Genomic DNA, 27,268 nt, shown 5'->3' on the forward strand with positions numbered 1-27,268 from the left:
TCGATGAAGCTACTAAGTAGTAGATATAAAACAAACTGGAGAAAATATTTTTTTCACATAACATGTAATTAGACTGGAATTCGTTGTCAGAAAATGTGGTGAAATTAGTTAGCTTAGCAGGGTTTAAAAAAGGCTTGGATACATTCCTAAAAGAGAAGGCCATAGGCCACTATTGAGATGGCTTGGGGAAATTCACTACTTATTCCTATGATAAGCAGCATAAAATCTGTTTTACTACTTGGGGATCTAGCTAGGTCCTTGGGACCTGGGTTGGCCACTGTTGGAAACAGGATACCGAGCTTGAAGGACCTTTGGTCTATCCTAGCATGGCAATTCTTATGTGCTTATCTTTGCAGCATTTCTCTGATACAGCTGAGGCTGAGGCAGAGCTGCAAAACACCGGTTGCCTCAGATTTATGAAAGAACTACACTAACAGAGATGTACATAGCACTTGTTTTAAAATAACTATAAAGTCAATATTTTCTGCTAAAAGTTTTTCTGAGATCCAAAACATATCTAATAAGTTTCACGACACTCTGTTTTCATTGGAAAAAAAGAGAAAAAAAAGGGAGGTGGGGAGTTTGTTTAGCCAATGTTTGAGAGGAGAGTCAGTGGGGGTGGGGGGCAATATTAAATTTATAACCATTACGATTTCTGAGGCTTTTTCTACCTCTTAGATAAATAATTGTGTCTATTTATAAGGACTGGATTTGTTATAATTTACCCCCTCTTCAACAAAGCAGTGCTAGTGGCTGCCGCATGATAACGGCCCCAAAGCCCATAGAGATTTAAAGGGCTTTGGGGCTGCTGCTTTGTAGAAGAGGGGGTTATGTGGCAGACAAAAAGAATCTAAGGGAGGTGGGAAGTCAGTCTAGGAAAGAGCCCAGAGAAGATCAAAATGATGACAGTAAAAAGCTAAACGCTTACTTACAGCAAGAGAAGTAGTCTGTAAACAGGCATTTTTAATTCTTGGTATTAATGAATTTTTCATGGATGGGTAGTCTATAAGGTTGGCAAAAGTTGGGATTATGTTTAAACACAGTTCCTGCAAAGAAACATATTGGCATTAGCTTGAAAACTGTTCAAAGGAATACTTCACAATGCAATCAAAGCACAATCTGAACAATTCAGTATTTTGAAAAAAAGATGGAATTTCTAAAAAGGAGCTGTAACCTCTTCAATCTTCATTGAAAAGCATGTGTAACAAAAGTGAACTCAATTTATTTTATATATAATATGAAACTACAACATTCTCAGCTTAAAAAAGACAATTATAACACAGTTTTGAAGTTTCATTTATGCCTTATCTTGGGTACCATTTTCTTTGTTCTAAATTGCAAATGCCTGAAAAGTCAACTGGACTGCAACATCCTTTCCCCTATGCTATGCTGATCAAACAAATTGTCAAGCTAGTAACAGTAACCTGAATCTGTATTGAAGGTGCTTCAAGCGCTCGGTACACCATGGGAAGAACACTGTTCTTTATCTCATCGGGAGGAGTTTTGATCAACAGCAAGTCCATTTTTTGTAGAAAAATTAACAGAATCTGTGCATAGAAAAATAAAAGTATAAAAATCAAATTGCTACTAAAAAGAACCAAATCCTGTCTGAATACATGACATTTCTGAGAGAGCAAAATAAGGCTTAACACTCACCATGTTGCTGGCCTGAAGGCATGAGAGACAAGAAAATAGATCATGAGGAAATCATTTCAGGTTACATAAATAAAGCCAGCCTGTGATGAATGCCACAGAAACAAAGGCATCAGTTTTTAAATGGTCAGGTGCTGAAGATGGGTCTAAAGTGTGGATGACTACAGGAGAGGAGTTAAAGCAAGGAAAAGTATATTTATATTTGCTGGGATATACAAACCACTTTTATGAATAGGTTCGCCCAGGTGGTGAATAAGTCAGCACTGGTTAACAGCATTAGGTGACTAAATTTAGGAATCCCAGTTTAAAAAGTCTAAGGTACTAGAGTGCAACCTAAAGTGGTTAAAAATAGCAAAAACACTTGGAAACATGCATCGGGTCACATAGGCCTTTTTCAAGAAAAATTTATTTATTTTACAAATTTATAACCTGTTTACAACTAAGCAGCTTACAATTGTAGTCCTACTATTAGGTTTCAATTTGTTGTTTCCAAATTTACTTTATTATTGCAGTTGTGTTTATATTTGGCCATTTTACTATTGTTATGCTGTCCACGGCCTTGGGTGAACCTCTTCATAAAAGGCAATTAATAAAGATGATCCAGGAGTTTAATTCTACCTTATAGCTAAATCTCACAAAACACTTTCACGGGTTATGAAGCCTTAAATCAAGGAAAAATTTCAGCTGAAAGAATTCAAATAAATTCAGGAGAATGCTACCTAAATAGAATAGCTTAGACTCTTGAATCAAGAGCTGAATTTTTTTTAATGAACAATTAACTTACATTTTCTGGAAAAGGAAGAGGAAAAAAATGTTCAATTAAGAAATCAGATCTACTGCTTTCCCTTTTCTATGACAAGCCAAAACTCATTCTAAATAATATGTACTAAAGGAGAACATAGACCAGTGGCCTCAAACTCAAACCCTTTGCAGGGCCACATTTTGGATTTGTTGGTACTTGGAGGGCCTCAGAAAAAAAGAGTTAATGTCTTATTAAAGAAATGACAACTTTGCATGAGGTAAAACTCTTTATAGTTTATAAATCTTTCCTTTAGGCCAAGTCTTAATAATACTATTTTAAAGAGACAGATGATCACGAAACTGTTTTATTTTACTTTTGTGATTATGGTAAACATGCTGAGGGCCTCAAAATATTACCTGGTTGGCCACGGGTTTGAGATCACTGACACAGACCAACCAAACTCTTTGGAATTTAAAGAGAACAAACTTTGGCAGGATCAACTACTCAGGATCCGTTGCTATATGTCAGAGACAAGCTCCAACTAACTGATCAAAGTTTACATTGCTAGCATTCTCTTATTAGTTTTGCACTTTATTTGGTTATATAAACATTTTTTCCAAATGTGCTTATATATATATAACTGATTAGTTGATTTGTGGCAACATTGAACAAAATGCAGAATGTCCAAATTTTCACAAGTTACGAGCTAGGTGAATTTTTCTGGACTTTTAAATAAGGGCATGTCTTTTTTAAATAACTAGTGGATGCAACGATCATTGCTAAACCGGTTTGGCGATCGATCGGATTTCCCGACCCGATGCACAAAACTTCTGGCTGTGTGCTTCTCTGAGTGATCGCTCATCCTCCGATCCAGCCATGCAAATTATTCCATTAATATTAAATCTCATGCAAACTAGCCCACCGATCAATGCCCTAAAATCCCACACAAAATCGCGATCGCTCCTACCAATGCCAAAATAGCTGACTGGTGCAAACCTGTCAGTAGACAGGTCTGCCTTTTTTTTTTTTCTTCTTCTTAAATGGTACTACAAACGGGCACTGTGACCTCCCCCCCACCCATGGCAGCGAAAATGGCAGGAGGGATGCCTACTCCCTCCTGCCAGGCTGATTACAAGCACTCCATAACCCCACTCGGTCCTGTCCCCCCTGCATCACTGACTCCCCCGAACCAATCTCCTTCCCCTTCTCCAAAAACAGGCAGGAGGGATGCTCACTTCCTCCTGCCACGCAGAATACCCCCTGTGCTAGGCATCCCTGAGTCACTGTCACTGTTCCCCCCCCCCCCCGGGAACATAAAAATATGGCAGGAGCCCACTCCCTCCTGCCACAGGACGCAACCCCCCCCCACCACTCCCGTACCTTTTTGAAAAGTTGGAAGCAGGAAACCCACTCTGGGGCTCCTGCTTCAGCCCACCAGTCCAAAATGGTGGGCCATTCCCTCCTCAGATGCCTAAGGTCCCTCCCCTTGGGCGAGGCCTTAGTCATCTGAGCCAATCAGGGCCTATGGCTCCTCCCCATGAATCACATGATGTAGCAGGGAGAGGAAGGCCCACCATTTTGGACTGGCGGGGCTGAAACAGGAGCCTCACAGTGGGCTTCCTACTTCAAACTTTTCATAAAGGTACGAGGGAGGTTTGGGTGGTGGTGGTGGGGGTATCCGGTGGCAGGAGGTAGCGGGCATCCTTCCTACCGTTTTTTTTTTGGGTTCGGGTGGGGTAGAACAATAGCTCAGGGATGCCTGGTGCCGGGGGGACATGGAGCAGAGGTGTTCTGCGTGGCAGGAGAGAGTGGGCATCCCTCTTATCTATTTTTAGGGAACGGATTGGTTTGGGGAGGGGTAGGTGGTGCGGGAAGGGGGGGGCAGGACCAGATGGGGGCATCTCTCCTGCCATTTTCACTGCTGTGGGGAGGGGGAGGACATGGAGCCGGTTTGTGGCGGGGAAGGATCATTGGGGAGATCCATTAGCGCGGGGGGGGGGGGGCATGATTTTTATTTTTTAATGGGGCAGACTGTGCGTGTGTAACACCAAGTGATTGATCTGTCAGGTTTAAATGCACCTCTGTGCAAATCATTTGCATGCAAACTTGGTAGCGCATCGATCACTTGTCCAAAATTGGCCAGAGAATCGGTCAACAGCGATCTAGTCAGTATTACCAATTATCTTTAGTGCACCCAGGCCTAAGTAACTTGTGAAAAGTTGGATTCTGCATTTTAGATTAGTTGATTTGTGGAGACATTGAATATAACCAGTTATATATAAGCACATTTGGAAAAAAAAATTTATAGCACCATATAAAGTAAAAAAACTAACAAGAGAATGCTGGCGATATAGTCAGAGCTTGTTTCCCTAGGATACATCGAAGAATTCTGGGCAGCGGATACTGCCAAAGTTACTGAATTGTTCTCTCTTTAAATTCAAGAGAGTTTGGTTGGTCTATGTTCTCTTTTAGTACATATTATTTAGGAGTTTTGGATTGTTATAATTTTCTGTTCTCCTTTGGGAATTATTTTGCTTGCTGAAGTTTTTTCTTTTTCTATGAGCATTTGTTAGGAGAAATTGGGTAGGGAGAGGAAAGGAAAACCTATACATGGCCCAAAAACATAAAACAAGAGAAAGAAATAGCTTTCTTGTTAACAATATAATTGTTCAGATTCATGCATTTAAATAATGTTCCCTTTACAAACTGTGCAGCAACAGCTATATAAATTATACCTGGATTGGCTCTTGTTGTTTGAACACTGGGCTGAGTTCAGGTAGAATTAGCTTGATATACTCTTCTTTCGTGCACTCCTCAGCAATTAGTAGAACATTAGGCAAAACGAAGGGCACCATATCAGGATTTACAAATTCTGAGGTCAAGGATGGCAAAATACGCTGCACCACAACACGCTTAACATAGAAGAAAGAAAAGCATAAATGTTTTATTATATAATGATGTTCTTATATAGTAAATGTTAAGCATGAAAAAGAACAGCACACAGAAAGGGATCAAAATACACAGAAAAGTCAATGACACCCACAAAAGAGTGTATACCAATAGAACTGGGATAGATGATTCTTTATTCACTAAAAAGACCTGACACTGCCAGTGTTTTGGCTCCTGGCCTGCATCAGGTGTCTCTTAAGAAGTCTGTCATACAAATTCTTTACAAAAGTAGTCCCGAAGTTAATGTAGACTGTTTACCATGATCTGCACTCAACAGGGAAGGGGACAAAAGAGGGATATGAAATGGGCTTCAACACCACAGGTGGGAAGAATCTCCATCTGTCATTCAGCAGGTTTCTTCCACTAGTTTATCATATAGTTAATGTCAAAACGTTTGCAAATTTTTGAAATGGCAGCAGTCTTTACCTCAAGGAAGTAGAACATACCTTGGGCAGTTTTGGTAGAACTTTAGGGAGTCCTTTAAAAAACTGAGACTTCTGAAGATTATCTCTTTGGAATAATGAATCAAAATACTGCAGTGTCATTGCACCGACATCGTCGAAGAATGGAATCTGAAAATGAAAAAAAAGGGGGCAAATTTCAACAAAAGCTTGCATCTGTAAAGTCTGCCAACATTTCTTTCCTCTGGAAAAGTACAGTGACAAATCTGAACGTATTGCCATGGATATTTCTTCTGTACAAACTTCAACCCATGCCTTTGGAAATACAAAAAATATGCATTATGTGCCCCTAAGAATACTTCTCCAATATGCCCAGATGTGCTGAATTTTCTAAAAGCACAATTTCTGTATATCTCTGTTTTATATAAGCAAATATATCTGAAAATTATCCTCCACAAGTAGCTATATATTTTACAGTGCAGTTTTACCTTTTACTTTCATAGTTCTATTTAGCTTTGCTTTATTTCTTATTTCTACATATTGTCATTAAGAGTGGTCCAACACGGCTGCCACACCATTTCTCTCAAATTTTAGAAGAAAAATATGAAAATGGTTTGAAGGTTAGCATTTAAATATATTTTGTATAGAATGAATACCCCCCACCCCAATAGCTGTGCAAAAACCAGAATAGAATGCTAGAAATACCAAATTCTAGAAATTTAGCATTTAAGCAAAATATAACTTCAAAAAAGGAGAAAGTCTTGATTATGACCAAATTCATGGCCACACAGGTAGGTAGGTTTATTTCTACAATTTCCAGACTATGCTATTCTTAGTACTAGGCAGTTTACAACATTCATAATTAAAATACAACAACATAAAACATGAAAAACTTTTAAAATACTAAAATACCAAATATTTGGCATAACTGCAAATAACTCTTCAGTTGTATGTTCATTTCAGATCTGATACTTTCATTTAAAAGCTTGCTGAAATAAAAAGACTTAAGTAACTTCCAGAAATACAAATAATTATTTATACTGCATAGGTCCCAAGGAAGCAAATTCTACAACTGGGCACCCTCTGCATTTATTGGTAACATTTAGTATTTTGCAATTTGACAGACCATCATGGCAGTTTACAAGATCCAGTATGTAATGATCATCTTTAACAAAGCACTTTTACATAAAAACTTGCTGAAACAATAAAGTCTTAAGTAACTTCTGGAGTAATAAAATCTGTTGATGAAAAACAACCAGAAACTAGCTGATGGAAAGGCTTGAGCAAAAAGCTAGGCTTACAGGGCAGGGACGTAGCCATGGATAGGCCAAATGCTGAGGGAAGAAAACTCGTGAGTTCTGCAAGGCTATAACTCTACTGGTCTTGGTCCCAGTCCTATCATTGGGGGCTGGACTGGAACTGGTACATATAGGGTTAGCTGTGTCAAGACAGAGACGCTCAATGGGAAGTGAGCAGAGAGGTCGGAGATGGGGAGAAGCTGGATTGAGGGGTGAGAGGCCAGAGACACAAGGAGGCTGCGGAGTGGGGGCTAACTGGCAGACAATGGGGGTTAAGAGTAGGGCGGGATTGAGGCTGATGGTGGCAATTGTATTACGCAGGATATAAGGGGGAGGGGGACCATAATCCTATATGTATGAGACACCCCTTACCAGGGAACCTGAAAAGACACTAATATGTATATATGAAAAGACAAAGCTGAATGACAGAAATGCTTCAGAGATTTTTGACACAGCAAAGTCTAGACAATACACAGAATGCATAGTTTTCTGTTACTACTGAAACAGAAAATATTTTGGTTTAATGTACAGTTTAGGGGGTGAAGAACTTATGTATATGATGGAAGAGCGGGACTTAGGAGTGATTGTATGTGAGGATCTTAAGGTAACAAAACAGGTTGAAAAGGTGACAGCGAAAGCTAGAAGGATGCTAGGTTGCATAGGGAGAGGTATGGCCAGTAGGAAAAAGGAGGTATTGATGCCTCTGTATAAGACTCTGGTGAGATCTCATTTAGAATATTGTGTACAATTCTGGAGGCCACACTTTAAAAAAAGATATAAAAAGGATAGAGTTGGTCCAGAGGAAGGCTACTAAAATGGTATGTGGTCTTCATCATAAGGCATATGGGGACAGACTTAAAGATCTCAATCTGTATACTTTGGAGGAACGGCAGGAGAGGGGGAGATATGATAGAGACGTTTAAATACCTACATAATATAAATGTGCATGAGTCGAGTCTCTTTCATTTGAAAGGAAACTCTGCAATGAGAGGGCATAGGATGAAGTTGAGAGGTGATAGGCTCCGAAGTAATCTGAGGAAATACTTTTTTACAGAAAGGGTGGTAGATGCATGGAACAGTCTCCCAGAAGAAGTTGTAGAAACAGAGACTGTTTCTGAATTCAAGAGGACCTGGGGATAGGCACATAGGATCTCTGAGAAAGAGATAATGGTTACTGCCGATGGGTAGACTAGATGAGCCACTTGGCCTTTATCTGCCGTCATGTTTCTAATAAGCTGCAGAGTCTCCTAGATGTGGATAACTTTTCATCACTAAACCACTGTTAATGCACAGTAAACACAGCACCCCACAGCCATACAGTCCCAAGGAGCTGGCACTGATATACTGAGTCATCATCTTGGTGCATCCAAAGTTACCGAGTGTGGATACCTATTAATTCAGATGGCCTAGCCCTGCTTCAACCTGCACAAGACAATTTAGGAATGCAGACACATGGTGTCAAGGTCCCATGCTGATAACCCTGTGCCTACACTTTGTCTCTCTGCTCCTCTAGTGATGTTAACAGCATGTAGTCAACTCAGAGCAGACTCTCTACAGTGCAGCACCTCCCCTGGCACTGTCCCCAATTCCCCATCAAGGTACAGGGCTCTGCAACACTGATCTCACTGTATCAAGCACTGCAGAGGAAAACCAGGGTCCTGGTACTGGGACAGAGTGGAGATATCATCCCTTGCATTTCCCCCCAGTCAGAACGCGACGTGAATCTTACTACCTGGGCACCAAATGCCACGAAGCAGATGGCTCTCAACACAGTGTCCAATTCCCAGTGCTATCAGGTATCATAGGTAATTAGCGCTGAGGTACTCACTCTAATAGTCTCTTGTGCACAATTCCTCCTGTGCACTGTGGGGAAGTATCTTCAGCAATCCCAAGCCCTTAGCTAGGCAGCCTGCAGCACTGCTGAGGATTACTGGGAACCTGGGTAGGAGTTCTGTGCTGAAGCACTGCCCCTGCTTTAGTACAGAATCTCATTCCCCTCCCCACCCCCATAGCCAGTGCAGCTATCTGTGTTGCTGTAAAAATACCTTTGTCAAAAGGTGCTGAACTTCAGAAATATCATGAAAAAATATTTTTGCACTTATAGGTTACCTCCTTATAGCATGAGAACATAACATATGTCAGCATGAGAAATGGATTTGAAGAAATTTCTACACATAGCTATAAAAAGTGGATAGAAAGGAACCCTTCAATTTTTTTCTGGTTTTCGGGCATATTTGCTCACCTTAGTCATTTGATCTGCATCTGGTCTGACCGCAGAAGTTACATTTAACAATAACTTTAAATGTTCTTTGATCTCTTCTGGGACATTTGCCAGGATGCTGGGGTTTAAACGACTCAGCTGCATGAACAGAACATGGAGTTAAGCAAAGGAAATTCCACTAATCTACACACATTCAAAAAGGATACTAGTACATTTGTATAACGATGAGACACCAGAAGCAAAAAGGTCTCTATTTCTGAAAGTCCAAACAGTCCCAAATCCCAAACAAGGGGCAGTAATACTCAAGCAACTACCAATGAAACAGCAAAGATAAGTACCGTAATTCAGTACATTAAGGTTTTGGGTCGTCAACGCCAACGTTCAATGAAGTAAGACTAATTTATCAAGAGAGTTATGAACTAAAAATTGATTTTATGGACATTATTTGTGATGTTTTGATATAGGGAATTAACACTTTAAGCACTATCAGGAAAGGATGGATTACACAATGAGAGCCAGTACGATGGGCCAATAAATGTGATTTAATATATTCAGCCCTTTGGATATTTTCCCTGTATCATTTCACATTGGTTTTGTTTGCATTTGAGTATTACCTCCACTTGTTTGTATTTTGTGAGTGGTGAATCCTTTTTCTGAAAGGGCATTCCCATATGAATACTGTGGTCATGCTTCACAAGTTTATTATGACAATGTAATATGGCTTTATACTGAAAACATAAGAATTGCCGCTGCTGGGTCAGACCCAGGGTCCATTGTGCTCAGCAGTCCGCTCACGCGGCGGCCCTCTGGTCAAAGACCAGCGCCCTAACTGAGACTAGCCCTACCTATGTACGTTCGGGTTCAGCAGGAACTTGTCTAACTTTGTCTTGAATCCCTGGAGGGTGTTTTCCCCTATGACAGACTCCGGAAGAGTCCAGTTTTCCACCACTCTCTGGGTGAAGAAGAACTTCCTTATGTTCGCATGGAATCTATTCCCTTTCAATTTTAGAGGGTGCCCTCTCGTTCTCCCTACCTTGGAGAGGGTGAACAATCTGCCCTTAACTGTATACAATCTGCTCAATAACTGTATACAACTCATGTACCACAAGAAAAAGGTAGTATAAATGTTTTTTTCAATCACAGATGACAGTGAATGCTAATGATTCAGAATATTATCAATATTCCAGAAAGTTTGCACCATAAATACCTGATCCAATTGTCTGCTGAAACTTTTATAAATATCTTGCTTGTTGACTTCAAAGATTGATTTTCCTTTATTAAATACAGCATGTATGACCACACCAAGAGAATACATGTCACTCAAGGTCTCACAGCTCACTGATAATATGTATTCCGGAGCCAAATATTCAGGATTTGGCAGACACAATGCTGGTAAATTAGGATCCCATTCTTTGCACAGATATTTTAGCTAGGAAGAATCCAGGAAAAAAACACATTGGGTAAATATATTCATACAAAACATACTAGCCTAAGAATCAATGAGTCGAGAAATTCAAAACAGCTAATAATCATAAAAAGGGTTAAAAAATTTTTTTGCATTACATATAGTCAAAATTGAAATTTTGGATAAAATTTGGATAAATTTGGATAAAATTGAAATTTTGGAAGAATGAGACATGCTTTTTGTAAAAATCAAGATAGTGGAGATATTCTTTTCCTCTCTCTGCATCATGTATTGATAAAAAGGGTCTTAGAAGTACTGATGGGCCAACAGAGAAGATAACAGAACTTGAAAATGTACTCAGGTTTCATTAAAATGTAAAGAAGCAATATTTTTCATAAAGAGAGCAGCTCAAAGACAATAGGGAGGGCTCAGAGAAAAATGTGAGAAATAGAAAAGCAGCATACAACCTTGATTCCTCAAGGGCCACAGACAGGGATAATGATCAGCATATTCAAGTATAACATTGGGCCTGAGAATTAAGATAATTTGCTGCCACTAAAAGTATATGAAAACTATGGAAAGGAGGAACAAAGTTTCTCTTAAGGTAGTGAAGCACAGGGCAGTCTCTGGCCCATCAAAACTTAAATGACAGACTTTGCTGCCATGGAAGCCTCATTACTAAATGGCCCAAAGTAATTGTTCTCATTCTCCCCTTTTCATTCAAGAATCATCCTGAATTGATTTCCCAGAAAACCAGATCAAGCCTGGGGATCAAGACTGTGCAACTCTGATTTGGAGGACAATTAATGCCCAGAACAGACTTCTGATATAGGCAATAATCAAACCCTGCAGTAAAATCTCTGTGGAACAGTGTAAGATTATAGTAAACTAGTCTTATAGCCCGTCACATTAACGGGTGCTAGAACATATGTGTGTGTGTCTGTCTTTCTTTCTTTCTCTCTCTCTCCTTAGCCACTTTCTTTCTTTCTGCCTTTCTTTTTCCTTGGCTGTCCATCACCACCCCTTGCCTGCTCCCCCTGTCCATTCTCCCTTCCTTTTACCTCCCCTGTGTCCACTACCACCCCTTCACTGCTGTCCTTATGCAGCAGCGGCCCTTCTCCCTTTGTTTTACCTCCCCCCTGTCCAGCAGCACCTCTTTCCTTCTCCCCCTGTCCAGCAGTAGGCCTCCGTTCCTTTTTCTTCACCCCCCCTGTCCATCAGCACCTCTTTCCTTCTCCCCCTGTCCAGCAGTAGGCGTCCCTTCCTTTTTCTCCCCCCCCCCTCTTCCTTCTTATCCCTATGATACACTTACCTTGCTCTGCCCCTGATCAGAGGTTCCCGACAGCCGCCCAGTTCCACCCATTGGAAAAGTTCCCTCTGCCGCATCCCGCACCCCTCCTGACGCAACTCCCGCTGTCTTTCTTTCTGTCTGTCTCTGTCCCTGGCCCCCTTTGTCTTTCTGTGTATCTCCCTGCCCCTGTGTCTTTCTTCTTTTCTTTCTGTCTCCCTTCCTCCCTGTCTGTCTGTCCAAAGCAGCATTCCCTCCCTCTCCATTTCCCTCCCCCCACACCAGTTCCCTGTGCAGCAGCATTAGCGCGTCCTCTACCCCCCCTTTCGCTTCCCGCGGTCCTGACTACAAACGCGGTCCAGAGTCCTTTGCCGCCGCCCCCCTTCCCATCCCGCGGGTCCGACTACACATTGCGATTCAAGCAGCGTGTGCAGCAGTCTTCACACGCTACTTCGGGTCCTTCTACTGGCCTGATTTACTCTGGCACGTCCTTGATGACATCATCAGAGACATGACAGAGCAAATTAGGGTAGTAGAAGGTCCCGAAGCAGCGTGTGAAGACTGCTGCACACGCTGCTTAAATCGCCAGTCGGGCCAGCGGTAAGGGAAGGTGGGGGGGCGGCAAAGGACTCGGGTCCCGGGCAGCGGAAAGTTGCTGGGCTCCTCGGTGGGGGCGCTGAGCGGCCACGATCCCTCTCCTCCGAGACACACCCCCCCCCCCGCCCGCCCGCTGGAGGAATGGAGATCGGCGGCTGGCTGCAATCCCGGCTTGTGGAGGCATCGGTGGCTGGTGACGTAAGCGCGCATGCGCACTCCTACCTAAGGTGCCCTATATCTCACGGAAAACGGACGCACGCAGATGGGAGTGCGCATGTGCGGCCTAGCATTTTATTATATTAGATACAAGAAAAGATTGACCTGTGATCAAGGTAGACCATATCACCAAGTTATGCTTTAGCTATTAATTGACCTTCTCCAACACACACACAAATTTCTCCTCCTTCTTTGGATTTCCTGATTAGTCACAACAAGTTTGCCTTGAGCTTTCACTCTCATGTGCCCATGGATTCCCCCGCCTCCTGTTTATAAACTTCTACCTAGCCACTGCAGTGGCAAACCATAGCCATGGGCCAAAGAATATCGCTCTCTCTAGAATCCAGGAGCATGTATCATGAATCTCACAAAATGTCAATGGCTAAGACTCCCTTCCCTTTGGCACTATTAATGCTACCTTAGCAACTTTATTATTATTATTTTTTTTTTTAAAGTTCAAAAAATTTTATTGAGTTTAGTAGATGAAGTACAATAAATGTTAACAAGGCAAGAAACATGCATGCCGTACCAATGCAAAGATTCACAAAATATTATCTATATAATGTAATACAGCAGGCAGACCTATGCCTATCTATAAGGAGGAAAGTAGCAGCACAACATGCAGCCAAAAGTACATGTAAAATCCAAAAACACAGAGCATAGAGAGACACCGGAGCCATACACCTATAGGAACACTGGGAGTGAGCCATAAAGTAAGAGCCAGGCTTAGATGATGATATCCATGTTTCAGCACATGAACTGAAGCACTCTCAATCCCAGATAGTCTGAGAAGCAAAGGCCATTTCTGGGACTTGAACACGGGCCCTCAACACGGGACTGCAGAGCTCAGCCACTAACTCATCAAGATCTAATATTTTTGCAAAAGTACATTACATATAGCCCTCTTTTTTAAAAAAAGCATTTCTTCAGAGCAATAGCAGAATTTATTCATGTAGATTGCATAGAAGTGTAAATAGAGACCTCCGAAAAACGTCCTATATGCATTTTAGAAAACTGCTGAAATCAATGTTTGCCAAATTTTTAGGAAACTAACCTGCTCTATCATGATTGCTTATTCTTTTCCCTAGCGTACTGCAATCAAAGACGCTAAAATCGATTGCAGTACGCTAGGGAACCTTGGGATCTTTTCCACCGTCAGACTTAGTAGTCTATGCCGGTTTCCCATCCACTTTATATACTTTTTTCAAAACAATCCCTGCTCCTGACGAAGTGGCGAAACGGAGCTCTGTCAAGTGGTGATTTATAGAGTGGTGATATTCATTAGTGACTCTTAAAGTGGTGATATTTATGAGTGATTTAAGATGTTAGGACATTTTTGATTGGGCTCTATCCGGGCCGCTGTGTGTCCGTGCATGTTTGAGTGTTCAGTGATTGAAGTTACGTATTTATTATTTATTAATTTTTGCTCGGTGCGTGAGTGTGTGTGTTTGTGGCGCTTACAGTTTATGAACTTCAATTGTTATTATTCATATTACGTACTGCCAGTGAGGATTTGCACTTGCACTTTATATGATACTAGTGTTTAAGCCCGTTACATTAACGGGTGCTAGAATATATGGCTGTCTGTCTTTCTTTCTTTATGTCTCTCTCCCTGCTCCTGTTTATTTCTTCCTTTCTTTCTGTCTTTCTCCCTCCTGCAATTTTTTTCTCTCTCTCCCTGGCACCCTTTGCCTGTCTGTCTTTATTTCTGTCTGTCTCTCTCCCTAGCCTCCTTTGTCTGTCTGTATTTCTTTCTGTGTCTCCCCCCCCCCCCACTTTCCTTTGCAGAAGCAGCAGTGCTATTTCCCTTCCCCTCCAGATCCCTGTGAAGTAGTAGCAGCATTTCCCCCCACCCACCCCCCATTCCCTTCTCTCCCCCCCCACTTTCCTTTGCAGAAGCAGCAGTGCTATTTCCCTTCCCCTCCAGATCCCTGTGAAGTAGTAGCAGCATTTCCCCCCACCCACCCCCCCATTACCTTCTCTCCCCCCCCACTTTCCTTTGCAGAAGCAGCAGCGGTATTTCTCTTTCCCTCCAGGTCCTTGCTGAAGCAGTAGCAGCATTTTCCCCCCCCCCCCATTCCCTTCTCTCCCCCCCCCCCACTTTATTTTGCAGAAGCAGCTGTGATATTTCCCTTCCCCTCCAGATCCCTGTGAAGTAGTAGCAGCATTTCCCCCCACCCACCCCCCATTCCCTTCTCTCCCCCCCCCACTTTCCTTTGCAGAAGCAGCAGCGGTATTTCTCTTTCCCTCCAGGTCCTTGCTGAAGCAGTAGCAGCATTTTCCCCCACCCACCCCCCATTCACTTCTCTCCCCTACCACCACTTTCCTTTGCAGAAGCAGCAGCGGTTTTCCCTTCCCCTCCAGGTCCCTGCTGAGTAGTAGAAAAATTTTCCCCCACCCCCCATTCCCTTCTTACCTTGAGCTGCCCTGCTCCGTTCGGCCCCTCCCCCTTCCCTTCCCGTGTGCTGGCCTGCTGCGGCTGAAGGTTTTTTTCGGCGACTCCTCCTGTTAAAACAACCCCCCCCCCCTCCTCCTCCCGCAACCGCTCCTGTTCAAAGCGGCCTGCTGAGGTTCGCGGCCGCTGTAACGAACCTCGCAGGACGCTCTCCAACTCGGTAGCATGTTCCCTCTGACGCAATTGCGTCAGAGGGAACGTGCTACCATGTGGAGAGCGGCCTGCGAGGTTCGTTACAGCGGCCGCGAACCTCAGCAGGCCGCTTTGAACAGGATCGGTAGCGGCTGTTGCAGGAGGATTGGGGGGGGGGAATTCGTGAGCGGCGGCAGGACCATGAGGCAGGATTGAGTTTTTTCGGCTTCCCCTATCTGGGGAAACCGCCGTGCCGAACTGAGCTGCGCGTGGGGCCGTAGTAAGCGCGGGGCATGCTGCAGTCTTGGCGGCCACGGACATACGGATCATGGAAGCACGCTGATAAGACTGCGCATGCGCCGCCTACGGTTTTATTATATAGATGACCCCAGCAATGGATTGTTAGTGGGGACCTGTACTTGCACTTTATATTTATTCTGTCTTCCATTTTGCTACAGGTTGCACTTCCATCTTTAGTATGATATGACCTTAATTAGGTATTTGTAGTGGGGGCTTGCATTTGCACTTTATGTCTCCATTTTTGCCATACATTTTGCACTTTATGAACTATTGGGAAGCACCTTGCACTCCTTTCAGAATTATTTGTTAGGTATTTATTTATTTCCTGTTTCTTGCACTTTACACACAGACATTGTTTTATCATATATGTTTACTGTAGGGTCTAGCATATCTATAGTATTTATTATATTTATTGTTCTATTTATTAGGCAAGTTTTTATTCACAAGGTGTGTTCTCAGGGAGAGTATGTATGTGTCATGCCCGTATAATCCCTTCTCCTTGGTGTAAAAAAGTCTATTTGGGTCTGGGAGTGTGATTTGATTTGCATTTTTTGGATACTTTATGGACTATATGATGTATGGGGCTATTCTCATTTAGACTGCGGTCTGGTGCTGGTCGTCTTTTGAGATATTGCCTGAGCCAGAGGTTTACGTTTATTTATCAAGGGCTCATACTGATGTCCATTGTTTACAAATTTACATACTCGCCTCACTCCCTTAGACTTTTTCTTTCCAAGGACCAGGTGTGATAGCCAATTCTGTATTGTTCTTATTACTTTTTGGATATTATCGGCTATTATCCACTTAGGGTTCTTACTTGTGCTCCCACTGTATGCACTAGCAAATATACACACAAGCTACACTTCCATATAGGCTCTGTGTTTGGCAAAGTGTTTTGTAAAATACTGCCAGAACAGAGCATGCCCCAAACTGGATGCCTCAATCGCCAATTAAACATCCAAGGTAAATGTGAGCCTAAGTTTGGCTTTGATAAAAATGTGGCTACCAGTTCAGACATTTGCAACTTAAGACACAATAGTTTGGAAATTTAGAAGACCTATGCATACAGTAGTTTTACTCTTCCTAATGTTCGGTAATGGGCTGGCATGTTTAGGTACTTAAACAATCATGTGAACAGAAAGAAGAGAAGTAAAGAACACATACAGTACTTGTTTACATCCTCATAATATATACAGCTAGTGCGCATTTTCATTCAAGTCTGTTTATATGTAAATACACCCCCCCTTCCTCATCCTAGTGCATGTAAAAACCTGTCTATTGCAGTATTGCAAACATTATTTATAGACAATTTAACATTTAATCACTAATTGGTACCTCTTGTTCAGAAGGATTAGTGCATGGATTACAAAAATCGAACCCCATAATTTTCCATGCACCAGTCTTATTCAAAATAATGTTTTCAGGAGTTAAGTTTGAATGAATCATTTTCACACTGCTATGTAAAAAGGCCAAGCCTTCAGAAACCTGTAACAGAACACAACAAAATATGAGAACCCACTTTACAAATCTCGTACAGCAAAACAGATAATTGGTCTAGCCTAGATATCATCACAAAACCCCCTCTTTCCGTGTAATCAAATTAGAGGAATGCAGGTGTCCATCTTTAGTGATAGCGCCAAAACCTTGAAAAAATACCTGTCTGAACAAAGTTATGGTGTTGGTTAAAAAAATACTGTAGGCCTTGTTAAATTCTATGAGGATGACTTTGTGTTCATTGGCTGATGCAAAATTGGAAAGATAACATTTTAACTTTGATAGCGATTAAAAACACTTAAAACAATTACATATGTTTTGTTATTCTCGCAGAACAACCTGTTTTATTATTTTGATATTAATGGGAAAATTAGGTTCTTAACTCAAATCTTCTTTCTGGTAACATACAAGTCCTGACGATTGGGTTAACTTCCCCCAACTGCAAGCTGTGCAGAGGGAATCATACACTTCCTTCAGCTCTACATCTTTCCCTTAGTGGGCCCTCTTACTCTGGAGTTTCCTTTCAATTGAAAGACTCACCTCATGCGTATTTATGCCACATATGTATTTAAATGTCTCTATCATATTCCCCCTCTCCTGCCTTTCCTCCAAAGTATACATATTGGAATCTTTAAGTCTGTCCTCATACACCTTATGTCTAGATTCTCGATATAATCTCTGGGCAAAGGCTCTTCCTGAATACTGACGATATCACCGAGAGCCTTGAAAATTAGTTCAACAGACCCTCTAAGGGCTTGTGGTCTGTTGTCTAGCAAAGCTTTAGGGCAAGGATCTGCCACATTGGCCACAAGATCGTCTAATCCCTTACCAAATAGCATTTATCCCTTAGTGTTGCTTTAGAAGCCAAATCTCCCATTCATTGTCTGATCCAGGGCATTCTACGAACAGAGACAGCATAGGCAGAAGCTTTGCTCATAACTCTGATTATATCATATAGAGCGTCTGCTACATAGTCAACCCCTGCCATTATCAGCTGGGTGTAAATGTTGTCATCTGCTGTTGGAGTCTGATGCAATCTGGTACAGCAAGCACTTGCCATGAACAAGGCCGTTGCTGCAGCTTTAATTTCCAATGCCTAGAATTGCCTTTTGAGGACATGTATCCTGCAGTCCTGTGCATCTTTTAAAATGACAGGTAGGGAAGTTCGTTTTGTAACCTGTGCTACCAACAAATTCATTTTAGGCGGAACAAACAGCTGCTGAAATTCAGGAGACTTAGGATATAGCTTTGACATCAACCTAGCTACCCATAAGGAGCTCTCCAGGGTCTCCCAATGCTCCGTGACTAGCATAGTAATGTCAGGATGAGTGGAGAAAAATGCAGTTCAAGTCTTGGAGCCACTCACAACAGAGCGCTGTGTAGCCAAGATTTGTGGGACTTCTAGATTTAACTCCCACAGTGAATCTATAATAATTTCCTGCAATGCTGTTGGCTTGAAAAGGAGGCATACAATCGAGTCCTCCACTTGATCATGGGCCAGCACCGCAACTAATGGCTTCTGCCCGAGACCCTGAATCTCCTAAAAGTGAAAATTCACTCTGGGGTACTAAAGGCATGGACTCGGACCCCCAGTCGCCTTAGACCTTTTCTGACTGTCCTCTGGTTCCAGACTGGAAACCTTCTCTGGGGGGGCGTGCGCTTTGGAAGGGCAGACCCACTTTCGAAGCCACAAGTGCACCTTCAGAGGATGGAGGATCCCAAAAATGTATATAAGCTTTCCACATGAGACTCAAATCAGAGATAAAACCCTGAGCAGGAAGCCCAGAGGACTCCTTGTCATCTCTAGAGCTCTGAGGATCCATACATCCACGTTTCGGCAAACCACTTTCCAAGGGCTGTGGAAGGGATTCAACCCTGACAAAGGAGTCCTTGTAATTCCACAATTCTAGAGTCTGACCTCGGTACCGGGAAAGATGGTAGAAGCGCTGATAAAGGACCGCATCATTGATCCAATCTGATGAGGACCAGCCAGCATGGCTTCAGCAAAGGAAGATCTTGCTCGATGAACTTGCTGCACTTCTTCGAGGGAGTAAACAGGCAGATAGAAAAGGGTGACCCGGTCAACATTGTATATCTGGATTTTCAGAAGGCGTTCGACAAGATCCCGCATGAATGACTACTTTGAAAAATTGCGAGCCATGGAATCGAGGGTGAAATACTCACGTAGATTAAAAATTGGTTGGCGGATAGGAAACAGAGAGTGGGGGTAAATGGACAATACTCGAACTGGAAAAGCGTCACAAATGGAGTCCCGCAGGGTTCGGGAGCTTGGACCCGTGCTCTTCAACATATTTATAAATGATCTGGAAATTGGTACGACAAGTGAGGTGATTAAATTTGCAGATATGAAGTTAGAGTAGTGAAGACGCGGGAGTATTGCGAAGATCTGCAACTTGACAAACACGCTTGAGAAATGGGCCGCGACACAGCAAATGAGGTTTAATGTGGATAAGTGTAAGGTGATGCATGTCGGTAATAAAAATCTTATACACGAATACAGGATATCTGGTGCGGTACTTGGAGAGACCCCCCCCCAGGAAAGAGACTTGGGAGTACTGGTCAACAAGTCAATGAAGCCATCCGCGCAACGTGCGGCGGTGGCGAAAAGGGCGAACAGAATGCTGGGAATGATTAAGAAGGGGGGATCATGAACAGATCGGAGAAGGTTATCATGCCGCTGTACCAGGCCATGGTACGCCCTCACCTGGAATACTGCATCCAACACTGGTCGCCGTACATGAAGAAGGACATGGTACTACTCGAAAGAGTCCAGAGAAGAGCGACTAAAATGGTTAAGGGGCTGGAGGAGTTGCCGTACAGTGAGAGATTAGAGAAACTGGGCCTCTTCTCCCTTGAAAAGAGGAGACAGAGGGAACATGATAGAAACATTCAAGATAATGAAGGGAATAGATTTAGTAGATAGACAGGTTGTTCACCCTCTCCAAGGTAGAGAGAACGAGAGGGCACTCCCTAAAGTTAAAAGGGGATCGATTCCGTACAAACGTAAAGAAGTTCTTTTTCACCCAGAGAGTGGTGGAAAACTGGAATGCTCTTCTGGAGGCTGTTATAGGGGAAAACACCCTCCAGGGATTCAAGATAAAGTCAGACAAGTTCCTGCTGAACCAGAACGTATGCAAGTAAAGCTAGTCTCAGTTAGGACACTGGTCTTTGACCAAAGGGCAGCCGCGTGAGCGGACTGCTGGGCACAATGGACCACTGGTCTTACCCAGCAGCGGCAATTCATATGTTCTTATGTTCTAAATCCAAGGATCCTGGTCCTGCTCATGTGCGCCATGGCATGTGGCATATGGATGCTCCTTAGCTGACCATCTAACGCAAATCTCGGACCCTTCTACCCCAATATATGGGTAGAAGGGTCTGAGGAGGCCATTATAATTAATTTTAAGCAAAAATCGAAGGGTTTTGAAGCAGATAGAGGCTCTCTAAATAAAATCAGGAAATGCAAGAAAGCCGTGCTGGTAGCATTCTTGGTACCAAAAAATGGCCTGGGAAAGCTATGGCAAAGTCCAAAAAATTTAGGGAAGGTTTTTTTTTTTTGTTTTGTTTTAGTTGTTTTGGGAGGAGTTGGGGGGACAATATCTAACCTCAGAAATCATCAATACTGAAAACCTGGAGACCCCCCCCTTCCCCAATTTTCCCCTAGGCTATAATATTCTTTACTCGCTGTGCTCTACTACACTGGTGCTATAGCTTGCTTCAGCTCACACTGCAGCTGGATAGCAGAGAAGACCACTGCCTCCAACAAGTATCCCCAGTCCAGGACACTGTAATGTTCAGGCTGCCAGTCAGACCAAAGCCAGACAGAGACCCCCATGGATCCCACATGCGGCAACAGGGAGAGGAAATCATAGCCGGCACCCATGAAAGTCCTGCTGGACCAAACAGCCTGCGCTCAAGCGCCTGATAAATGAGGGGTGAGTCTTGCTCCCATGGGAACAGTCCCTAAGCTAGACAGGTTCCTTGAAAGGATTGTCCTGTTAACTGCAAACTGCTACTCAAAGGGTCTTTGTCTTCTCCCAGGCAGAGCTGCTCCAGGGCTACTGGGGACCTCTTGAGCACTGAAAGTCTCATAATTTTGATTTAAAAAACCCCAAAATAACAAAACATCTCAGAGCAGATCAGAACGACACCTTCCAGTTTGTGTGCAGAAGGAAAAATCAAAGATTTGCAGTACAGCCCAATGAGGAAGGAGAAAGAGCTGAAGAAAAAGTGCCTCTTTGCGGATGATATCAAAATCTGCAATAGAGGAGACGCCCCTGATAGTATGAATAACATGAGGAAGGACCTAGTGAAGCTTGAAGAATGGTCTGAAATTTGGCAGCTAAGATTTAATGCTAAGAAATGTAAGGTTAATGCATTTGGGCTGCAAAAACCCAAGGGAACGGTACAGTTTAGGAGGTGAAGAACTTTTATGCACGAAAGAGGAGCGGGACTTGGGAGTGATAGTATGTGATGATTCTTAAGGTGGCCAAACAGGTTGAAAAGATGACTGCAAAAGCTAGAAGGATGATAGGGTGCATAGGAAGAGGTATGGCCAATAGGAAAAAGGAGGTATTGTGTACAGTTCTGGAGACTGCACCTTCAAAAAGATATAAACAGGATGGAGTTGGTTCAGAGGAAGGCTAGTAAAATGGTCAGTGGTCTTCAGCGTAAGGGGACAGAATTAAAGATCTCAATATGTATACTTTGGAGATATGACAGACATTTAAATACTTAGGTAGCATAAATGCGCATAAGGCAATGTTTCTACGTTTCTCCTTGGGAGCAGAGGAAATGTTTAATTCAAATTCTAACAGTTAATCACTCATACTGCCTTGAAAACTTTTGGCTCAATCTTCCATACAGATTGTTTCAATTGTGACATTTAAGGGCTTCCCTGCACAAACACATCACCACATTTGACCTGGCCAATCCAAAACACTAGATTTCTTCATCAGCCATTAATGAGCAGTACAGTGTAACCGTATAGTTTGTCGCAGTACTGGCTGCTATGTGTACTGACTCCTAAGCAATGAAGATGCAGAGTACTGTGTGTTTGGTACTGTGGAATCCTGTGGCTAAAAATTATAAAATGCATCTTTGGAATCTGCCGACAGTGGTATCTAATGCTAGATAAGTCATTACATTTTGTTTCAAATATGTTGAAAACCAACAGAATGTTGTGAAGAAATGTATTTATTAGAATTTATTAACCGCCTTTATGAAAAGCTTTACCCAAGGTGGTGTACAGCAAGTAAATTCAACATAAAAAAAACCTTACTATTTTGTTAATAGCATAACAGTAGTAAAAAGACCAATAAAATGAGCAAGGTAAACTCAAAATCATCAAACTGAAACTTATTACCGTGAAACGGTTTCAAAAATATAATGCACTGAAGTTCAAATGAGAGATATAATACAATGTCATCATAATACTTATGAAACAATAAGTACACATCAAAACATTCAAATAACATAGGTGTACAGCATTGCATACACCTTTCAGTGATATATATAAGTGATAAATAGTAGTAGTAGTAGTAGTAGGACGTTAATGATTTTTTTAAATACAGCTTATCCTATTGCCGAGGGGCCAAGTGCAGTTATTAGATGGGTGGTACAAAGTCTGTTGGAATAAACAGATGGGAGGCTAAACTCAAGAAAGTTAAGTATACAGTTAAACAAGATACAGTCAAACCTCGGTTTGCGAGTAACGCGGTTTGCGAGTGTGTTTTGGAAGACGAGCAAAACACTCGAGCAAATCATGCCTCGCAAACCGAGCGTTGACTCGATTTGTGAGCGCCCCCCCGAGAGCCGGCTTCACACACCCCCGCGAACTGGCATCACTCGCAAACGTTACCCCCGCAAACCATCATCGCCCGCCCAAACACAAGCCCTTACCCCGATCTGGCACCAGCATGCAGCACCAACTCACAGGACGTGCCGGTGCCTGAAAATCCTACCTCTTGCCTCCGAGATTGGGGAGAGCGGGAGCCAGAAGGCCTTAAGCATGCACAGATGCTCAAAGGCCCAGCCCAAGCAAGAGGAAGGATTTTCAGGCACCGGCACGTCCTGTGAGTTGGTGCTGCATGCTGGTGCCAGATCGGGGTAAGGGCTTGTGTTTGGGTGGGCGATGCCGGTTCATGGGGGGGGGGGGGAAATGCCAGTTCGTGGGGGAGGGGGTGGAAACACACCAGTGGCCTCGGGGTGGGGGGGGGGGGTCTTTTGGGATGTGGTGGGGGTGAAGTGAAGCAGCACCAGTGGCCTCGGGGGGGACCCAATCAAGCGAGTTTCCCTTACATCCTATGGGGAAACTCGCTTTGATATACGAGCAATTTGGTTTACGAACATGCCTCTGGAACGAATTATGCTCATAAACCCAGGTTCCACTGTATAAGGAACTGATTGAGTTACAGTGTGTGTGGCAAGCTAGTCCTGGTGCAGAATGAGTGTATAGTCAATCACCCTGTGTATTAAGGGCTTGGGTATAAAGTCAGGCTTTCAGCCGTTTCCTGAAACAGAGGTGGTCTGGAGTTAAGACATGGTCACCCTCTGGCAGTAAAGTAGGACTTGGGGGCTAGTCCTGAGAAGGCTCGCTGGTATGTACCACATTGTACAATTTCTTTTGACGAGGGACCAGAAAGTAATGCTCCTTGAGAAGACCTCAGAGGTCTCAAGGGCGTGTAAAGGGTTAGCTTATTCATTAAGTATTCTGGCCCATTTTGACTGAGAACCTCAAAAATCAAAGAAAGAATTTTAAATTTAGCCCTGTAAGTGTAGTTTTTCAGGAAGGGTGTTATGTGGTCACACTGCTTGCAGCCTTCTATCAGTCCTGCTGCAGCACTCTGAATGAGTTGCAGTTGATGCAAACTCCTTTTGGTTAGACCAGGGTACAGGGAATTACAGTAGTCTAGTCATGATGTTATCGTGGCATGAACCACTGTGGTCAGATTTGTCTTTTCAATATATGGAGAGAGATTTCGTAGCTGCTGTAGATAAGAGACAATTTTGAAAGGTTGTTTGAATTTGCGGTATCAGAGTGAACGATGAGTCTATCAGTATCCCAAGATTGTACACAGGGATTCAAAACTCTGTCACATACATAATCCACCAGGCAACAGAGATAGGCAAAGGGGATAGAAAGAATTCCATGATCCATGCTCTGCTTGGTTTACTTGAAATCAGTCTTCTTCTAGGCAGTCACCAGGGTATCATGGCAATAGCTTTTAAATCTCATTTTAGTTTACAATTTATTAGCACTGTAATTCCTATAATTGTAAAAAGTCTGATGTTTCTTTGATTATAATCTAATTTCTTTATATAAATTTGAGGGGGGAGAGACAAAGCTGCTAGAAAGGAAAAGGGATTGGGACTTGTATACTGCCTTTTTATAATTTTACAACCACACTCAAAACAAGTACTTCAAGCATTTTCTCTATCTGTCCTGGTGGGCTCATAATCTATCTAATGTAACTGGGGCAGTGGAGATTTAGGTGACTTGGACCTAGGATCACAAGGAACAGCATGGGATTTGAACCCACAACCTTAGGGTGCAGAGGCTGTAGCTCGAACCACTACGCCACACTCTCCCTCCATAAGCACTGGAGCAATCGGCACCCAAATATTTCCATGAGACAGATGAGGCAAGCAAATCGGCTTAGTTTCTGAAAAAATTCTATGCACATACCTGAAGTAAGCCATATTTTGTTTCCACATCATAAAGCTTATGCTCCTTTATTTCAGAAGGTACAGGAGATGGAAGATTGTCCCAGTTGCCAAGAATATTAGCTAGGCTTGCAAAGACTGGTTCTGTGCAAAATGCCAGGCAATCTCTACAGAGAAAGAATTCAAACATCAACTTATCTGCACCATCTGTTCTGGTTTCTAGCTTGTATACAATACTTATATTTACATGTGAGGCACACCATCTTGCTACTTGAGATTTTGTTTTTATTCTCTAGCACTTATTGCAACCTGCAATCATGATCCAGAATACCCAACTTAGGGGCAGGTTCTAATGATTAAACTTCCCATTTCTACCCATATTTCACAGGAAAAGGAAATGACCAAATAATACTAAATACACTGATCTGAGACTTGGTCTTAACTACTTATATTGGCATTTTACAAATACGAACATGATTTGTACTAGTTAAAGCATGTTCCATGTTTAACAGATTTGCCTGGGTCAGTGAAAAGCAGGTTTCTTATTATAATGGTTCCAATAAATATCACCACTGAGTATCTTGGCTCAACCAGCGCAGCTTTGCAAGCAATTTACTCTGCAATATTCCCATCAAATTAGTTAATGCTCACTTAAATTTAAAAGATCTGGGTCTCCTAAAAGATCTCTGAATTTGGTTAATAAGTTAGAAAATATATAGTCATACGAACATAAGAATTGCCCTACTGGGACAGACTGAAGGACCATCAAGCCCAGCATCCTGTCTCCAACTGTGGCCAACCCAGGTCCCAAGTAGTAAAACAGATTTTATGCTGTTTATCGGAGAGAACGAGAACCAGAAGGCCTTGAGCATGCGCAGATGCTCAAGGCCCAGTTGGAGGAGAGGCACGATCTTCGGGCACCTCTTGTGGGTTGGTGCTGTGTGCCGGTGCCACATTGGGGGGGGTAAGCTTTCAGTTTGGGTGGGGGATGCCAGTTTACACGGGGGGGGGGGCAGCATTTGCGGGGGGGCGATGCTGGTTAACAGGCTGTGGGACTCACAAATCGAGTCAATGCTCGGTTTGCGTGTCACGATTTGCGAGAATGTTTTGCTCATCTTGCAAAACACTCGCAAACTGGTGCACTTGTAAACCGAGGTTTGACTATATGCAAGTACTTTTAAGTTGAACATCAATGAACAAACAGGCTGATTATTTTTGTTTGAAATGCAATATTGGCTTGCAAAGGCCAAAAAGAGGCAGGACTCCATTAATCCAGCACTACACAGGCTTGTGTTCTTTCTCATCTACAGTGCATGCTGATCAATGGACACTTTGAGTTTTACCATCACCTTGTCTTGCCTTGCAATGTCACCCCTTTGATACTCCTCTTCCCTACATGTAGCAGAGATGGGAACTGCAACATTTATTGTTGATTGAAAAGGACTTCTATTCTGCGTTATCTTTATTATTATAAGCGGAATACAAGTTAAATACAACACTGGATAAAAACAAAAATCGGACAGTATATAAAACGCAATATGAACTACGGTAAATCAAATTCCAACGTATATTAAAATAAAAAAAATAATAAAAAAGTTACAGATACAAAAAAACTCCAAACACACACAACCCAACTTGCCATGCTGGCCCTTTATACAATGCTACAAGAATAAGCACGGGAAGAGCAGCAGCTGCTGCTGGACAGGAAGACATCTGTGGAGGTTGAAAGTGTGAGAGGACGCGAGAAAGAGGGAGACGAGGTACAACACAGTAGAGAGATCTTTTATCTGGTCAACCGTGACACCCCCGACTCAGCTCTATTTGCTATGAAGTGCAAAACACGGGGGGTATTCCATTATTTCTATTGTTAATTACTCAGACAGTTCACATAATCTTTGTGTAATGCCATCAGTAAAACTATAGTATCAAATTGTAAATTAAAAAAGACAAACCTTTTACCTATAGGATGTTCAACAAAACCAGAGTCATGCATGTAGGTAACATTCACCTTCAGCAGGGGTAGGCAATTCTGGTCCTCAAGAGCCAGAGCCAGGTCAGGTTTTCAGGATAATCACAATGAATTTGCATGCACTGCCTCCTAAGTTGAGATGCAAATCTATCTCATGCTTATTTATTGTGGCTATCCTGAAAACCTGACCTGGCTCCGTCTCTCGAGGACCGGAATTGCCTATCCCTGACCTAGAGGATTTTTTGAAAAGCTTGGAAAGGTTTTGCTAGAGATGTATGGATCTCTCATGTATCTATTATCCTAGAAGGCTCACTCAAATAATACAACTTAGAAATATAATGTAGGAGGAACGTGTGTAACTGTTTAACTATTCTGTCCTCACAGAATGCCCATTTTGCTTTCTCTGGATAACCCCTAAGTGATACCTTCCAACAGAACAGAAGGAAAGCAACCATAAGATAT

At 42.6% G+C, this 27,268-nt stretch overlaps 1 protein-coding gene across 4 annotated transcripts in view; it reads right to left on the reverse strand.

Annotated features, from left to right (window-relative positions):
* SCYL2 (SCY1 like pseudokinase 2) overlaps positions 1–27,268 on the reverse strand; it is a 93,768-nt gene that overhangs the window by 42,359 nt on the left and 24,141 nt on the right. For 3 of the 4 annotated variants that reach the window (XM_033952641.1, XM_033952642.1, XM_033952643.1), the window contains exons 4-12: positions 24,860–25,004; positions 16,993–17,142; positions 10,472–10,693; positions 9,286–9,402; positions 5,791–5,916; positions 5,131–5,307; positions 1,657–1,668; positions 1,425–1,547; positions 933–1,046 (exon numbers count right to left, since the gene is read on the reverse strand). In XM_033952641.1, the coding sequence (XP_033808532.1) occupies positions 933–1,046; positions 1,425–1,547; positions 1,657–1,668; positions 5,131–5,307; positions 5,791–5,916; positions 9,286–9,402; positions 10,472–10,693; positions 16,993–17,142; positions 24,860–25,004 (1,186 nt within the window). The remainder of the gene's footprint in view (positions 1–932; positions 1,047–1,424; positions 1,548–1,656; positions 1,669–5,130; positions 5,308–5,790; positions 5,917–9,285; positions 9,403–10,471; positions 10,694–16,992; positions 17,143–24,859; positions 25,005–27,268) is intronic. The other variant, XM_033952644.1, reaches the window with a different exon arrangement.

The sequence above is a fragment of the Geotrypetes seraphini genome, chromosome 7 (assembly GCF_902459505.1).
Source record: "Geotrypetes seraphini chromosome 7, aGeoSer1.1, whole genome shotgun sequence".
Classification (NCBI taxonomy): Eukaryota; Metazoa; Chordata; class Amphibia; order Gymnophiona; family Dermophiidae; genus Geotrypetes; species Geotrypetes seraphini.